The 18,386-nt window shown below is 39.4% G+C and overlaps 1 protein-coding gene and 1 long non-coding RNA gene across 4 annotated transcripts in view; one reads left to right on the plus strand and one right to left on the minus strand.

The window, feature by feature from the left end:
• The window catches only part of si:ch1073-358c10.1 (mitochondrial peptide methionine sulfoxide reductase), a 47,591-nt gene that overhangs the window by 4,758 nt on the left and 24,447 nt on the right, over positions 1-18,386 (plus strand). For 2 of the 3 annotated variants that reach the window (XR_002918858.2, XM_024268514.2), the window contains exons 2-4: positions 8,059-8,127; positions 8,244-8,363; positions 12,558-12,662. Coding sequence is in view for 2 of the 3 variants with exons in the window: in XM_024268514.2 (XP_024124282.2) it covers positions 8,059-8,127; positions 8,244-8,363; positions 12,558-12,662 (294 nt within the window). In the remaining variant the exon portion in view is untranslated. Of the gene's footprint in view, positions 1-4,613; positions 4,805-8,058; positions 8,128-8,243; positions 8,364-12,557; positions 12,663-18,386 lie in introns of those variants that run through there. The other variant, XM_024268527.2, reaches the window with a different exon arrangement.
• LOC112144190 overlaps positions 8,658-18,386 on the minus strand; it is a 64,493-nt gene continuing 54,764 nt past the window's right edge. Inside the window, exons 4-5 of the long non-coding RNA XR_002918861.2 lie at positions 9,169-9,250; positions 8,658-9,080 (exon numbers count right to left, since the gene is read on the minus strand). This is a non-coding gene — a long non-coding RNA (uncharacterized LOC112144190). The remainder of the gene's footprint in view (positions 9,081-9,168; positions 9,251-18,386) is intronic.

The raw sequence follows: 18,386 nt of genomic DNA on the forward strand, positions 1-18,386 counted from the left end.
CAGATTTACCTCTGCTCCAAATTAGAATCTTTGCCTTTATTTGGTTTTCCCACTCATCCCCCACTCAGGCAGGATCATCCACGTGGTGCATTGTGGGAGTGCGGTGTGAGTACATAGGAGGAAGCAGTGCCGCAGCGACCAGGGGCCCATCTGGGCATTATGCGCATGAAAGCTCCGCCCCATCCCAAGTTCCTTCTCCGTCTGTCGAAGCAGCTCGGAGACACGGCATGGCAGAAATCTGTTCCTCCCCTTTCGCTGTTGGGGGCAGTTTAGACGGAGATGGTGTTTTTATAGACGTGTTTCTGCAAGCATGAGTAATTCAGCGATTGTGAGCTTCACATATGGACTCCCGGCCTTGAGTGTTTGTCTACCACATAAGATCACACACTTTTAAAGTTTTTTTTGCAGCTTTCTTTCCTTTAAAGAAGCTTTCCGTTCTCTGCTCAGTCATCCCGTTGCCCCATGTTCATCCAGTCTGTGTGATTTACTCTGTGACCTTGGCGACAACGATCCAGTGGCAGATTGTGACATGGCAGGGGCACAGTAGCTATTTTTTTTTACTCAGAGTTGGGTAGATTGCCAATATTTCTTCTCAAATAGGATGGGGGGAGGTCAGCTGACCGAAATCAATCTCTGCTCTGTGTTTTACTATTTTGCTTTAAAGCAGCTTCTCACCTTTGTTAGTTTGTGCTTTTGTATAAGGTTCTTGCTTTTTCACTTGAGGTTGGAAATAATGATGGAGGTGTGTGTGAATGTGTGAGAGGAAGCAAATTAAGCAGGTTTGCTCATGGGCAAAGCTCTGGTTTACTAGTTATATCTCACACCTCTTTTGAAACCTGCCGAAATATGAACTTTTCTATTTAGTGGACCTTGTTGCTTCTTCATCACAGTTCTGTGGCAACTGAGGAAAAGTGGTTTCCATTCTGATGTCTCAGAAATTTATAAATCAGGTTAGAAATTTAAAACGTGTTACTGGACTCTAGGGCCTAAAAGTAAAATCACATTTTTTTCCCACCAAATTCACTTTTGATTGATATTTTTTCTTCCTCCCTTATAAATAAAAATTACAAATAACAGAAAATATTTAGCAGAATTTCTTTTTAACATCTTCTTTAGGAGTTAACCTGAATTCAAAGTGAAACTAAACACAAGCTGTAAAAACGCTTGTAAAACAATGTGGCACTGTAAACAATAAAATTATAACACAAAATCTTAACAGGTGCAGGTAAAACATAATAAACTACGTTTACACAATAGTCTGAAGAAAATGTAAAAATATAAACTTACTGCAAAATCAGCAAATACATTCTTGCCGTTTATTTTTGGTTTGTAGTTGCAAAAAAAAAAAAAAAAACGATTCGAAAATCACTTGGAGGACAGTAAGCACAACCAGACTTGAGGCACAAAGGATTATAGGGTGGATTTTCTATGTTTGAGCAGATTCAAGGATTTTAAGTGCACCTTATGCTTCAAAAAAACGGTAAAGGTCACTTAATTAGCTCTGATTTAATTTTCGGCAGTTAGGTTTACAAATTTCTGGCCAAAATGCATTGACGACAATACAATATATAGTTATTTATTTATTTTTACCATTGCTGGCATCATACAACCTACTATTACATTTGCTGCATCAAAATGATCCTATCTAACGTACGATGTCTTTTATTTTAAAAGGAAGTCCTGTGAATCTCTGTCAAAAGTTATAAACTATTTCATATTTTGAAAAAAAGGCAATTTTCTCTTATGCTTATATTCTATTTATAGCAAAAATAGTCTAGTTTGTTTATATTTTGCATAACAGTAACATAAATGCAAATCAGTGTTTTATTTGTCTAAATTGTGAAGTTAGACTTAGTAGCTCCCACTGAGTTGGGATCGGTGACGCACCGACCCAAATGGCTCTTAAAGTGTTGAGGGTGGCAGACCTCTGATCTAGACTTTGAAACAGACATAACCATTCCCATTTTCAGTGTGTTTCAGCTTTATTTCAGGTTCTTCCACGGCTTCCAGAACTTCAATTTAAAGTCAAAGAAGGGCAACACACAGAAATGTTTTTTCTTTAAGAAAAAAACTAGCTTGATGTCTTTGGAGGAATATTTTATAGGCGTCTTGGATGTCTTGCGATTGTGATGAATAATTTGTTCTGTAGTTTTGACAATAAAAAATACATTTATTATTGACACTGTGTTTGGATTTGATGAAAGTTCTGCAGTCAGGGAAAGCTGAGCCTCCAAAGACAAAATACAGAGACAGGCACAGCAGGTGTAAATAACTTACTGCTTCTCTTTATGGTATATTTCTTGCAGACATTTTTATATAGAGAACGCCCGTGTACTCTGATTTTTGATGTCATGTACACCTTTATATAACTTGCTTTGGGAGGATAGATGACATGTTAGGATTTTTGGGCGAGGAAGGAAGGAATTAGCATATGTAACATTTAAACCTCTTTTTGTAATACATTTCTTAACAATTTTATACTTTTTTTTCAAAAGAAATTTGAAGCACATGGTGTTTAAATGATTTGGCCAATCAAAAATAGTTTAGTAGAAATTTACGCACACAGACTTATCTTTGCAATCCTCTGAAAAACACCTCAAAGAATTGTCATAAAAACAACTCTTTTTTTTACCATGACTACAGTGATCTGTTAAACTTTAATAAAATATGTTAGTTTTCACTTATTAAACTGCTTTTCTTTTCTAGTATTTACTGTAAGCTTGTACCTCAGCTTTGTACCTTAACCATTCACAGTCTGATTTGATATTTTTTGCCGGCCAATCTTTCATTTTGAGGTGTTATCTTGAATTAAAAAAAACAAAAAAACATCATACCAAACTGTGCAGTTTTTGTCACTGAGACATTAGTTGCAACAGTTGAAGACATCCATTCAATTCTTTGACAGTCTTTGTGTGGTTATACAAAATCTCTTTCAAACAAGTGGTGCAATAAAAGTGATGTAAACATTCTTTACCTCAAAAGCAAGAAAAATGTTAAACATCCAATCCGATCATCTTTTGATCTATTTTAAAAGTACTCCCAGTGGTATTTTAAAGGGCCTATGCCATCCAAAACCAACTTTTCGAGCTTTTAGGTGTATTATAATGTTCATTCCTCCCCATAAACAACTTCAAATTGGTATTTTGATCTGTTCTTGCATTTCTGAGTATTCCTCTAAAAACCTGCGCTCTGAGCAGTAGCCCCTCCCAACACACGAAAACGAGCGGGTTCTCACGTGCTGATGTCACAAAGTGAGAACAGTCCCTTTCAGGAAGAGTCTGCGCTGCCAGAACCTCCCCCCAGGCGAACTCAAACACCAAATTTTTCAGAAAAGCTAGTGGTGCTCAGCTGCTAACTTTGCCGCTCAGCTAGTGGTGTTCAGCCCCAAGTTGCCGCTGAACTAGCTCAGCCACTAGCCCCAGTTATCGCCACAACCAGTGTAGGGATGGCCAAGGCTACTAAAGGCAGATATTGAGTATGAACATCCATCTTAGAAAAAGTTTAGATGTTGTTTGTTTTCGTGTTTGAAAACACAGACATGATCCCGAGGGCGGCACTAGGATGAGTCATAAAATGGGCGGCACCCACAAGCAGCAAAAGGTGGAGCCTCAGAGAATGAGGTGTTTTACTTCTGGGTAGGAAAAATTATTCACAAAATAGCTCATATTTCAAAAAATGATTTGTTCTTTATTTTGCCCAAGGTAATATATGATCATATATATGGATATAGTTTATTCTGAAAGGCTTAAGAAAAGCATGGTATAGGCCCTTTAATAATGATTATGCCATTTTTAACTCAAATTATATTAAAAAAGAGTGTTGTTTTCTAGGACATAGGTTCAGCAAAGTGACAAGAACTCATTAGAAATTCATCTTTGAGTAGTTGGTGGGACCGCAGACAAGCGTATTTTCAACCTCATAAGCTCTTTTTCAAAAGCCATTTTTTCGTTTGCTCCTGAATCGCATTGTTTTGAATAAAGAAATTCTCAAAAATTGCGTTTTTAGCTTAATTTTCTTTATATATGTCCTTCATGTTAAAAAAATGCCACAATAACATGTCAAAATACAATTTTAATCTTTAATCAAGCCTCTAGGAATATCTCTGGTTAAACTAAATTGTGGTTCTATCATTTCCAGACGCCCTCTGAGATGCATGCTGTACAGAAAATGTGATTTATCTGTAGATTTTATTCAGTATATCCTTTTACTATATCATTATAAACAGTTTTTTTTTTTAGACTTTTGTTTAAAAAAAGGAAGGAGCTGCATCCATTTTTTATCAGGCCCCAGCAGCCCAAGTTTGCTGGATTGACTTGAATATGCTCAAAAGTTTTATTTTTCTGTGGGTTATGGGCTGTTTTCCAGCCTTGCATGCTTGGATATATCTCCAAGTTCATCTAACCAGTTTGAGGCCACAGTAGCAGTTTTGATACTTCACCTTTCCGTTCTCCTAAAATGAATTCCTACCCCAGTCTTGCCTCTCTTTTCCCCTCCCCTTTTTTGCCCCACTCTTTGTCGCCCCTACCCTTCCTCCCCCTAGCAGAGGGTAGTTGGCACCAGTATAAAGCATCAGCCTCCTCCAACGACTCGTGCCTGACTCCCTGCCAACCTGTGTGAGGCTAGAAAGAGGAGTAGCAAGAGGGAGGGAAGAGGGGAAGAGGAAGGGAAGAAGGGGTTTTTGGAAGAAAATAAACAGAGCAGCCTGGAAACCAATCCGTCCATCACGAGTTTTGGCATCCAGGGATCCCATCTCTCCTGTGTCTCCATGTGAGGAGGCTGCAGCGTTTGGACTGGACTTGCATAGGTGAGAAGCAGGTTCGGAGGGCTAAAAACCGTCCGATCTAAGTCAAATTCGATTTTCTTAATTGCTAAGCAACAGTTTCCAAGCCCCTCACTGCTGGTAACTTTGATTCCCGCAGAATGGTGTTCGGTCCGATGTCTTGGCTCCTGGTCCAGCCACTTCAAACTGCTGTTCTTCTGCAAAGAACTGCTGAAGAGTTTTGCTTTAGTCCAGATGGAGTTTATAGTGAACTGTGCTTTCCAAATCTCCTTCAAAACAAAAGCACACAAGTGCTGCCCAAAAGTTAGAAAAAAACCTGGAAATCCTTCCCCCATAATCAACCTGTTTCCTTCTTTGGAAGCTCAGTCAGTCGCCCTCTCTCCGCGCTTTCTTGCGTCTTTTATTCTTTTGCTGGCATAGAGAAGCAGTGTCATGAGAGTATTCAGCCTGCGCTTTTTTTTCCTTCTCAGCCTGTGTTAGACTGTAATTCTGGGAGAATGGGGGTGTGGGCGATAGTGTGGTGGCAGGGAGGGCGGTTGCTTGTGTGTGAGGATTGTGCCCTTGTGTGCACACATGCAGCCAGACACATATTTTTATGAGAAAAGAGGGGGATGATGGGTAAATTCTGTGAGAAGGAGCAGTTTTTTAGTGGGATGGTATCAGGTTTTGAAGAGATTTGTTTTCATTCATTTGTTAATTTTTTTAACTTTTGGATAAGTTTGTCTGTGTTTAATGAACTTTGTGCTCTTCTTTTCTCCTATTCTCACATTCCCAATTTCATTTTATTCTTTTGCTAGAATCCTGTGTTTTGCCTTCCATGTTTTACACTTTTAGTTTGTTTAAAGACTTTTACTCTTATCATTTCCAGTGGTCTTTTAATGATCAATTTAAAATTTTAGCCAACATCAAATAACCTCTGTTATTTTATAAGATATAGTTTCTGCAGAAAGGCAAGAGTTTATTAGAAATTTATCTCTGATTTGTCAGCGGGACCATTAATGGAGCAGGGATTTCGTGGCCCGCCCAGCGTATTTTAATTTCTATGTCACAAATATGCTCTTTTTCCAACAGCATCTGCACTTGATTCACAATGATTGATTGAAATTTGAGCTTAGTTTTATTTTTTTTGCTATTGTAAAATTGCTCCTAGTGGTCTTTTTAATTCTGAATATGCCGTTTTTATCCAAAATCAAAAAGCTTGTCTTTTGAAACATATTTCTACAGAGCAGAAGGAGCTCATTAAAAAAATCACCTCTGGGTTATGGGTGGAACTGTGGAAATCATCTCCACTAATTTCCCATCAGCCCTTAGCTAGCTTATAGCGCCTCACAAGCCCAAGCTAACATTAGCGTAGCAAAAAAACATGCCACGGCAAAAGAAAGCGATATATATGCGGATCGTCATGACAGGTTAGATAATGCATCAGTTTCAGAGAGAAAGTTCACCTCTTACCGCTTGTTTTTGTCCAGATAATGAAGCAAAAGTTTGTTTTGAAGAAGCCTTCACATATAGAAAACTGTGACCAGAACTGTTTTTTTTAGGCGTACTGCATCCACACCCATCAGCAAGTCAGAATCGAGTATTCACCCGGACCATTTAAAGAGCAGAAACACAATCTTTGTTTTTCATGTCAGCATCTTTGTGTTTTTGGCGTAATACTGAAGACATAAAAGTCTTAAGAGTTCTTCTTATCATGTTGTTGCTGTGTTTTGTGCACAAAAGTTACTCTTTTAAGTTAACACTATAAATTTAAACATTTCAGACAATAAAAATTAAGGAAAACATTTTCCCCCCTGGCCTGTTTTTGTGCAAAAGTTGCATATTGTCATATAAAATGTACATTGTAAAACATTGTGATTAATCACAGCCCCAAAGTTTGATAAATCTGAAATTTTTTTAAATACATTGATAACAACATTAAAAACACAATTTTATTTAGAGTTGGTCTTTAATGAACTGGTTTGACTGTTTTTTTGTCATCTCTTAACCTGAATGATCTTTTAATGTTCCTTCTAAAAGAAAGGGTAATTGTATGTCCATTGAACTACCTCCTAAGGTCGCCCTACTGGACTACGAAAATTCAGCCAACACAGTCACTAAAATCGGTTTACTTTTTCCTAATACTGTGCCATAAAATGTCCTGGCTGTGCCAAATAACCTGCTGCTGAAAGACAGAACTGCCACACAACAGGAGGGCAGGAAGGGACTGCCTGAAGGCAGCCAGGCCTCTGTGACATTTCAGTCCTTTATGCTTCTGTAATCTGTTCCTGTACACCAAAACCAAAGAGTCTCATCAAATATCAAAAAAATGCCCTTGCACACCAAGAGAGGGGTATTATCAGCTCAAGTGTACCCATTCATTTTTGCAGCTTTTATTCTTCAGAAAGCGTTATCTTTTGGGGTCGCAGCGTGGAAAAACAGTTTCTTTTGAGGGCTTCTGCACAGTCCGGCTTTTTTATAATCTCTTTAAGTCTGAAATAAACTGAAGTTGTTGGCAGATTTTGGCCTTTTGTTGTAGATAAGGACATTCCCAGGGCTGTCTAAGAACCAAACTATTAAGTCTCCATCAGATTATTATTTCTTTTTCAGTCAGGTCAATGTCACTTGTCTCTTAACTGCCAGTGAGAAATTAAATTCAGCCATTATTGTAAGATGTCTAAACTCATGGTGTACTCTGTGGCCTGTTTGTCAGTAGACTAATATTAGTGGCTGCAGTACAAACCTGCCTTGCTTAGTGGAGATTTGCACGTTAAGTCACCTCAGTCTTCTTACACTCTAATCCTCCTGACACATCTGTGGGCTGCGCACACAAACGTACACTTCCTTTTTAGTTCTCTAATTCCAAGCCGCCCCGTTGGCAGTGGACCGCCACTTCTTAGCTCTTCCGTTTCATTTCCATATTTTGCACTTTTAACACGATTGAGATTAAAACCGCCCTGTTAAGGGTTATCCCCTATTGCATCCACCTGTGATTTTGTTTTGTTGAAACCCAGCGTGATGCTCGATAGGTATCCAGAAATAGCTGCTTTGATGTGTTTAATGGTGGATTTTTTGAGGAGAGGACAGCGGGGAGAGTCGGAGCTGTGTAATCCCTTAAATGTCGTGCAGCACAGAGAGGCCTGCGGTTCTTATCTGACGGCCTTAGTCGGCCCGTGATGATGAAGAACCTTTGGGCCCAGCTTGAAGCTGTTAATGGGTCTCGTCACGGACATGTTGTAATTTGTGCTGTTGCAGCTCAGTGTTGGGGTGTGATGTCTCCTCGCTGTTTTCGTTCACAGAAAAGCATGCCGTCAACGGGAATCCCATGGTGGAGCCTTTCCCACAGGGCATGGAAACCATTATGTTTGGTGAGAGGGTCCAGTCATTTCTTTTTTAGCATCAGAAACAATTAAGCAATATTTGCAAATTGATATTAACTCTACAGCCCTGCCTGCCTGTAATATTTTCATGTTTCAATTTTCAGGTATGGGCTGTTTCTGGGGAGCTGAGAAACTTTTCTGGCGCCTTCCAGGAGTCTTCTCCACTCAAGTTGGCTTCGCCGGCGGCTTCACACCCAACCCCAATTACCACGAGGTCTGCACAGGTGCTGCACTTTACCCCAATTTGTGTTTTTACACCGTCTGCTCTTCATATATTACACAACAGACCCCTCCATCTCCCCATGTGGTATTATGGGAGGGCAGAAGTCAAGGTTCAAGAGAGCAGAGTTGATTCACAAACAGAAAGAGATGCAGAGAAAGCTTGTCTTTGGTACAAATCTCTCATCCTCTTCCCTTCATCTGCAGTCAACTACTCAGAATGCACTGCTCCAGATGGGATAAAACCCCCACCCCCCTCATGACCTACTTGTTAGTATTGGGCTCTGCTGTACTGCAGGTTTTTTTTTTTTTTTCTTTTTACGAAGAAGTTACTGCGTGCGAAGTAAATGGGCTTCTTTCCCAGACATGAAGCTAAAATCAAGAAAATCTAAGATGTCGGAAAAATGTTTCGTTTTTTTCATCGTCACAATCAAACAGATTTAAGAGCGAATCTGATGTATAATTCAAATGAAGTTTACAAACGCCTTCGTGTGTTCCGTGAGCGGTTAGTTGTGGGGTTTCTCCATTTTGCTCACACGTAGGCATGAATTCTAGGTGAAGACACAGCATGGGGGAGATGGAAAGGAGGGGAATGGAGCTCTGGGATCGGCCGGCAGATTTTCTAAGCAGAGCGCGTGATAGGATTTCTGTCGGTCGTCTTCCAGTCCCTCTTTCTGTCAGCTCCCCAGCTGCAAGACGGTCAGCTGTGGAGAATGGCGGAGCTGCAGCGAGCAAGCGAGGGAATCAGTTAGAGAAAACTTTTGATGGGGACGGAAATTTCTGGAAAAAGGTGTGGGAAAGAACGGTTACCTGTCCATCAGCCGGGAGGGTTCAGGCGTTGCTCCAGTGGCCATGACGGAGCAAAACACGGCAGTGGCATGAGACCGAAGAGCTGTCAACACAGCCAAGGAGAGGAAGACAGTCAAAAAAGACGGAGAGAAGAGTTTGATGGAACTGTCAGATGAGATGGAGAGGGAAAGAAGGACAGACACATAGTTGGACGATCTGACAGACTGACAGGGAGGAGTAATCAAATTTGTTTTTAGACGAGATGCATGCAGACTTATCCGATGATTATTATTGCGCATATTATATCAAATTTAAAGCACAATTTTTTAAAGACGTTCTTGTCGACAATAGATATATCACTTAGGAATTTATAGCTCACTTTTGTGCATCCCCTTCTCTTTCATAAAGTTTTCTTTATGTGAAACTGCATTTTTGGAAAGCACACACACATAAACGTGGATACAAATCAAATTCACCTGATTATTAAGAAATCAAACATGAAAGATTTAACCTGAAATCTCCCACGACAAAAAGTAAAACTGCTGTAATCTTTTATTTCCCAACTATTTCTGTCATTTTTAATACTTACAAATACTGTTTGCAAAAGGAAATTCTTCACATTTGTTCATTAAAATATAATGTGCTTCTTATTGTGTATTAAATATTATAAAATAGACTTTTTTTTCTATTTTTGACTGATAGATTATTTAAAACAAATGTTGAATAATAGAAATTGGGGTTCTCCCATTGAGATATAAAGCATGAAATAAAATAATGACAAACACCAATTTGTTTTTTATTTTATTTTTTAAATAAACTTAAAAAAAGACTTAAAATGACAAGTTGAATCAAGGCAAAAACCAGAGCTGCTGTTAATGATGTGAAAACACTGCAATTGTGGGTGACTGGGAATTGAACTAACAACTCTGATAAGTAAGGCTGCACGATACGAGGAAAAATTGCGTCACGCGATATTAGTGATAAGTATTTAATTGACTATATGACTTCTTATACATGAACAAACAGCAAAACAAAAAAGCTAACACATCATTCCCATTTCACGGCAACAGTTTTACTAAACTTAAAGTCAGCCTAAGTTATACTGCAAGTTATCTCGGTAGGAAATGTGTTAGAACTTTTTAAGGAAACGCACCAAACATTTTTCTTCCTTTGTAGCTCAAAACTAATAAGGACAACTATGTAAGTGGTGTGCACTCCATCTAAACGTGTGTTAACATTTAAGGTAACCATTTATGGCGGTTTACGCCGTCTTTTGCGATACAGGAATTACACGTGCAGATATTGCGATGTCAATACATTTTTGATTTATTGTACAAGGCTACTGATAAGAAAACAACCCTTACATCACACAGAGTTTTATTTTGAGCTAATTTTTGCATCAGTTGGGCATATTTTTAAGACACACGAAGGACACTCAAAGGCCTTTTCACCTCACTTAATGATCCTTCTTTAAATCTCTAGCTCATTCACAGCCTTTTCTATGCATTAAAAATGGGATAAAGTTGTGTTTCACTTTAAAAAAAAAAAGTCAACACAATGGCAGATTTTACCTTTTCAGGGTTTTTTCTATTATTGGTTATCTAAAGACTACAACTCTACAGAAGATGTACCCTGTCACACAGTTGCACTGATAAATACTAATGAGTACATGTTGTCATTTTCTGTTTTTTTCCCCCTTTTTTACATAAGCAGCTCTAGCAAATACCAACTATTTGTCAGATCCTTCTGATGGACTGTTAAAGCCTGCCATTCTTGACTTGGTTTACAAGCCTTTTAACACTCCTCCATGTTTATTCAGTACGAGCCCATCTCTTGTGCATGCAGAGCTTCTTTTTCAATTTCGGTTTGTTGTCTTGACATGTGCATCAATCAGTATTTAAATTCCTCTCAGTTATGCATGTTGGCTAAGAAGATCATTTTTTATGGGCTGTTCCTTGTCCAAATATCCCATTCTTTTCAGGAACGAGTCAGAAATGTGGTTGTTTGAATTTGGAAATCATTCTGCTAACATGTACAGTAATATGTGCCTTTTTTGTGGATATTGTTCAGTACAGTAGTATTCAATCCCTTGCTGATTTTGTAGGTTTGCACTCCTGAAAAAAGATAGATGGCCTGTTATTCTAATAAAAGGTTCTTTTCAACAGTGAGAGTTTGAAAATAAAGAAATAGACTTAAATAATTTACATACATGTATTTGCATTTCATTAAAGGAAATTAGTATTTAAGGCCAGAAAGATTTAGTACTTTGAAGCAAAATCCTTATGAGCAAGCACAGAGGTCAGATGTTTCTCGTAGTTGGTGAGCGGGTTTCTACACATATTAGGAGGAATTGTGGTCCATTCTTCTAAATCATTAAGATTTGGTAGGTGTTGCTTGGCAACTTTGGGTTTCGTCTCTTTCCATAGGTTTTCTATATAAGATTGAGGCCTGGAGACTGCCCTTTATATGCTTCTCCTTCAGCCATTCTTTGGTTGTCTTGGCTGTATGTGTTGGGTCATTGTACTGTTGGAAGACCCATGCACGACCCAATTTAAACCTCCTATGTACGTCTTCGTTTTCCCCGTCTGAGCTGGCATCTTAAAACTGTATAGCTCCAATATTGCTCACTATTTTTGTTGCACCTGTCATGTCAGGTTGGGTGTGTGAAGGGCTGGAAGCTAGCAGTAGAGAGTATAAATAAAGAGATGATGGGGAAAAAGAGGGCAGACTTACTCAATGGTGGATTTCTAAAGAACTACTGCTGCTCTGCAGAAACTATGTTCTTTAAAATTACACAAGTTTTATTAAAATTTGACTAAAAAGGGCATAATCATCATTTAAAGACCACTGGGAACATGTTTATAATAAATCAAAAGATGATCAGAGTGGGACTTTAATGTAAATTTCTTGATTTATTTTCTTTGTGATTTTTACTGTTTAAATTACCCTATCATTGTCAATCTCTTACTAAATCAGCAAGGGTTCACATACTTACTTCCTTCACTTCATGATAGTTGTGCTGTACCTGATTTCTACCCTCCCCTGATGCAGTTATATGTGGATAAGGTAAAAGATTGTAACAAGCAGGGTAAAAATACCTTGACTGCTGTAAGTACTTGTTGAGAAATGTGACATAAAGTCTCCTTTTTGATGACAGGAGGTGGAGCTACCAAACCCTGTTAGCTGCACCATCAGCTCAACTCCTTTTTTTTTTCCTCCTCCGTCTGTTTCTGTCTGTCACTCTTTTCGCTGTGATGCCACAAGCAACAACAAAGCTCAGAGTAAATTCCATATGAACGTCCTCTACCTGTGGCTTATAAACTCAGTGCTCATGTCGTTTCCTATGTTCACCATGTGTGTGGTCACATATTATCAATTAGAATTCCTTCAAAAACGTGTCTCTTCCTCAGGTTTGACGGGCCACACTGAGGTAGTGAGGGTGGTCTTTTCCCCTCAAGAGATCAGCCTGGAGGAGCTGCTCAAACGCTTTTGGGAGAACCACGATCCTACACAAGGTAGCAGCACACTCACGCTAAACACCAAAAGTCAGAAAAAAAAAGGGGTCTGCCCCGGGGGGCACAATGGTGTATTAGAGCAGAAGGAGGATGCCCACGCATGTGCATGCGTTGTGGTGCAGGGGGGAGGTCTCATGGGTGTTAGTCAACTCCAGACTGTGTTAATGTGTCTGAGATCCAGCCATCCATGGAAGCCCTCACCACTGTGGTGCACATTCCAGCCCTAAATGTGTAAAAGAAGTCTCGTTGAGCATTTACGGGTTTGAGGAAATGCCTGTCTTACTGTTTTGTTTTTGTGCTAATTTATTATTTACAGCCCGACTGCTGGTTTTTTTCCCCCTCTTTTTCCAAAAATGTCTCGTCAAAATTTGTGCCAAATCAATGCAAATGTTTGGATTGTGATGTATATTTCTATTCCGCATATCTGCCACCCCCGCACATACGCATGCATATACAACGTTAGTAACAACAACCCTTCCCCCCCTCCCAAAAAGCCATCTCCCTATCTCTTTGAGTCTCTTGTTTTTTTGTGTTTTTTTCTGTGCACTGGAGGCAATGATGTAAGAACATTAATGCATCAGGAAGACATGCGGAGGGTGTGTGTGCATGCATGTGTGAGGCAGAAAGGACGGACAAAGTGGTACTTCACTCACTCAATTGTAGGGAGGAGCGTGACAAGTTGGAAAGAGATGGATCAAAGATTCATAGGCCTAACCTGAAGCCCTTCAGCAGCCCCACTCACTGACGTCACCCGGCCTCCCTTTTTTGTTCTGCATCTGTCATACTTCCCTATATCCTTAACTGACCAGTCTTCATTTCATATACCCAAGAAGAGGAGCATTTTGAGGTTTGTTCGGAAAGCCCTTCCCGGTTTTCGGGAAAAGACTTCATCAAAGCCGAGGGTAGAGACGTGTCTCGCTCTGGGCAAAGGCAAAGTTAGGTTAATGTGCCACAGGCTAAAAGCAGTGAGGCCAAAAGAGTAGTCATAGTCCCTGCCTTGAGTCACCGCCTCGTCTCATTTCATGTTTTATTAATAAAAGCCGCTTTTTTTGTCTGAACACTCTGTTTTTTTTAGTAAGGACCAGACAATGTATTATACAATAACCATAACTTAAAATAACTTTTAGTCGCTCCAAATTTTTACATGTACTGCAATTTTTATACATGCAAATCCCAGACGAAATTCTTGTTATTTGACAAATGTAGCGTGGAGTGGTCGAAAGGGGCCCGCTGGCTGTGCCTTCACGCATGCTTAAGCTCCAATTTATTCCGTCCACCTTAGAGCTCGGCTTAAAAGAGAATGTAGAAATTTAGGAAGTTCGCTCTTTTTTTTTTTTTTCCTCCTTTTAACTGCAAAGGCTCACATGAGATGGAATATGAAGACAAACCCTGGCGCATTAGGAATTCTGTTTTCTCCTGACACGCATCAAAAAACAGCCCAAGTTTATCTGACGCTCTCCTGGCTCGTGTGTGGACCTTTGCACAGGTGCCTGCTTGCTTGGATGCGATGCATCCTCACAGCGGTTGTGTTTGGGCGTGCGTGCCCATATTGCGGGAGCGTGCGTGTTTGTGTTTTGATATCTGTGCCTCCCTGCTTTGCCTCAGTTCAAAAGGGTTTAGTCCCGACAACGTGATGTCGGACTGCGTCATCCCAGCCAATCCCGGCCTGGATAGCAACATTAGCAGCCAATCAGAAACTCCCAGCAGCCTTTGCTGTGTGCCCTCTTTCCATATTCAGCAACACTAGTCTCAGTCTGCTAGCTTCCCTGGGATGTTGCATCCCCCCCACACACACTTTCAGCACGCGTCCATATCATAACTTTCTTATGATAACTCCTCAGGGTCAAACTTTTCACTCCTTCATGGGTGATTTTGAACTTCTAATGCCAAAAACAATAAATAAATGTGTGCTTTATTGACAGAGGATCAATGTGTTCAGAAATGTACCCTTTTTTTTACACAATACACAGTTAGACACAAAAGTACCCATTAAAATGTTCTTTCAAATGTGATCCACAAGCAAAAGGCGCAGACTGTTCCACAGCGAGAAATATTGCCTTGTTATGAGGGCCTGTAGGCCCCGTTTCCCACCATGGATTCTCTCTCCTCCTCGCTCTCGGTGGAAGATGGAGCTCATCACTCCCTCATTCTGCCGGCCTGTCAATTTCTTCCTCCATTTGTCTCCATTATTCAAACCCACTCACTTTTCTCGCCATGTCTCTGGAATTTTGTCTTTTTCTTTTTGCTCTTCTTCTTTTCAGTTCTTTGCTCCCTCTGTGTTTCCACATTCTCTCTCAGCCTCATGGACTTCACCTGCAGCACACACATACACAACCTAACACACACACACATATTCGTCTTCTTTGTAGTGAACGGAGTAAGGGGGGGAAGCCCGTCAGCACATCCGCAGAGCAGCGCTCTGAGTCGACCGCTCCCTGAGGCCATCCGCTCATCACACTAACACACTCACTCTTCTTTTATCTCTTAGTCACTTTTCCCTCCTGTTACTCCCCCCACCATCTTTCCTGCTCTCTCGTCTCCTCTGCCAACCTCCCCTCCCCACAATCAAGCACCTCTCCTCATTGTTTCCTCCTCGTCACCTCTTTTCCTTCCCTTCTTCCTCGCTCCCTTCATCCTCTCTATGCTTCTCGGGGCCGTGCAGTATTTAGGGTGTGGGATGAGCGGCCAACAAAATTGGAACACAGCTTTTGATCGCATCTCACCTGTGTAGGTGAGTGTCCCTGCTGAGATATGAAATGTGTCACTTTTACTTCCAAAAACGACCATTTACAGCTTCATTTCTGCAGTTTAGAGCAAAGACGAGGAAACATTTTTATCACTGGTTTCTACCGTCAGATCACCAAATGGACATCAATCATCTGTCTTCCATCTGGCGGCAGTTACTCTCCGACAGTCGAAATGAGCATGAATATTCCTTTTATATAATATCTTAACCCCAGCTGGCTGCGACACACGCCAATTCCCTGTTGGGGTACCCCAGTGTTCCCCTGCGTCACCCCATCCCTCAGTGTTAGGGGTGCCCCTGCCATCTAAAACAACCCCCACCTGGGAGGATACCTTGACCCCTGACCTGTGGCCTCATCTAATCCAGCCCCATACCGCTAATGTGATTGGCTGATGATGGCGTGCTCATTACCAGGTGTCAGTTATTACACCCTCAACATGCTGGCGGCCTTAATTTATGGAGATTGCAGCACGCTGCGTGTGTGCAGCATGGGGGTTGGTCTCCAAACGTCTGTGTGGTTGTGCAGGAGTTTTGTATCTTTACTGGTTTAATATTTTCAGAGGTGTTGGCATTAAAAAAAGAGCAAAAGTGCCAATAAGTTTCAATATTTTTCATGAAACTACATCTAAGAAAAAAAATGAATTTTTATGGACCGGGGGAAACAGTGTGGAGATTTAAAAGTGGAGCATGATGATTTCCTGGATCTTTTTTTTTTGGAACCAGAATATTAGAAAAAAAAAGTAAGATGGTTTCAACCTAGAAAATCAAATGGAAAAGTGATGAATCCATAATTTCACTTTGAGCTCTCATCATCTTGATTTCTGTAGAACTTTAAACTGATAGTGTCACAAATACAAACATAGTTTAAAAAGTAGATGAACTGGGGCAAATCTTGATAAATAAATGAATGTATAATAAAAACTGATGTGCAAATCTTGTCAGTTAGGTTGAATTTGCAATGAAGCTTTCATTTTCGCTGAAAAAGTCATTTTTTAAAAATAAACAAATGCGGTAATGTTTGAATTCAAGCAATAAACCAGGGGTGGGCAAACTTTTTGACTCAAGGGTCACAAAGGGTTCTACAATTTGACAGATGAGTTGGACCAGAGGTGGATGATTTGGAGGTTCATCCATGCTTTAATTTTGATTTAAAATTTACATTTTAAAACGGAACATTTTGGAGTTTTTATTTTAAAATTTCATTTTTGAGCCAATTTCACCAACGGGTTGATGTCCTACTGGGAAAAATGCCGCTTAGAGGAATGCTGCATTCATGTGATGTTGGAAAAATGACTGTTTAACTCAGAAAACACACATGAACATCAGAAAAACAACTAAACCTCCACCATCATGTGAGTGCAGAAAAGCTTTATGCACCTAGATAACATTCAATATATTTGTAGTGCATCATCTGTGGGGAGACATTAAAATCATTTAAAGTAAAAAATAAAATAAAATATATATATATATATTATTAAGGATTATCAATGTAATTTATTCCAGTTTGGTGGTCCAAATAAAATAGTTTAACAGATTGCATATTGCCCCCCTGGGCCATAGATTTCCCACCCCTGCAGTAAACATTTCAATTGTAAAAAAATGCATTTAATTTATTATTAGGCTAATAATATTGTAGCTGAAAACTGATGTGCAAATTGCATGCTGATTGTAATTCATCATAATATGCACTATTTTTTATTTTATTTGCAAAACACCAGTGTACCCTTCTTACGGCAAGCCTGAAGTGCAACAAATATATATTAAAGATCACAACAACAATTAAAAAAAGATAAATAATAAAAAACATTACATTTTAGAAATCAAAATACAATTCCAAAAAATGAAACTAAATAAAAAAGAAGGTAGGTACTATGGGACATAGCTGATTGAATGAGGATGTCTGTCCATCATTTCAACTAAAAGCTATTTGACATGACGCCATACTGGATATGCTCCCTACTAACTATTAAACTTTTATTAGCATGCTGACATTGAAGACGGATTTGAAAAAACTCAAAAATCAAACATCATCATTAAGTCCGCGATGTCCCCAAGTACCTACTAATTTTTTTGGAATTGTGTTTTGGTTTCAAAAATTTTGCTTTGATTTCTAAAATGTTTTCGTGTTGAGTAAGAGTGTGGATCTTTCCTGATCTTTTCCGTGTCACACTTTAATGCATCTCGATACACAAAGGATTCAACTAACTTTTTGGCGATACGATACAGTCCAAAACTTTTACCAAAAATGCTAATATTTAGATATTTCTTATTCATGTGGCATTTAAAGCTATACATACAAATGCACAACATTTGACAGAGAAATATATTTAGTTATTGACTTGGAAGAAGCAAACTTATGTTTGGACATCTTTCTGTTTGCATCGCATGCACATAAAAAGACAGTCAAAAAAAACAGAAAGAGAAACTGCAGTTTGTCAGAAATTGATTATTTACTTCTTGATCGATTTTACACCTTTTAACCAACATAATCTTGTTCATATCTATGGTTTTCAAACGATACTGCAGTTGCTTAATTGATTTTTCAATACCTATGATATCTTTTACAGCCCTCGTGTTGAGTGATTTGTTGGTGTGATTTGTACTTCAGGGCCACCATACTTTATCTTGTTAGAACCAAAAACAGTTAAAGGTTGGAGTTTATGATCTTTCTAAGAAACTGCATTTGTAAAAATATAAGTAATATGACAAAAAATATCTAATTTTTAGGCCAGGTTTGAACAATCATCTGTAAAACTGATGTAAAACTACAGATGTGTAACGACAACTGGAAGATGGATAACAGTAATTGTAGCAATCTCCATGATGCATCATAAACAAACAGGAGTCACAGTACATCTGCTGGGGTGCAGACACTTCTGATCTTAGATTGCTTCTGCTTGTGTTGTGTCACTATCTGAGAGGCAGCGGAGCGTCTCTTTCTGTTTCGCTTTGTATACCCATGCATATGTACACAGTAC

The sequence above is a fragment of the Oryzias melastigma genome, linkage group LG22, assembly GCF_002922805.2.
Source record: "Oryzias melastigma strain HK-1 linkage group LG22, ASM292280v2, whole genome shotgun sequence".
Classification (NCBI taxonomy): Eukaryota; Metazoa; Chordata; class Actinopteri; order Beloniformes; family Adrianichthyidae; genus Oryzias; species Oryzias melastigma.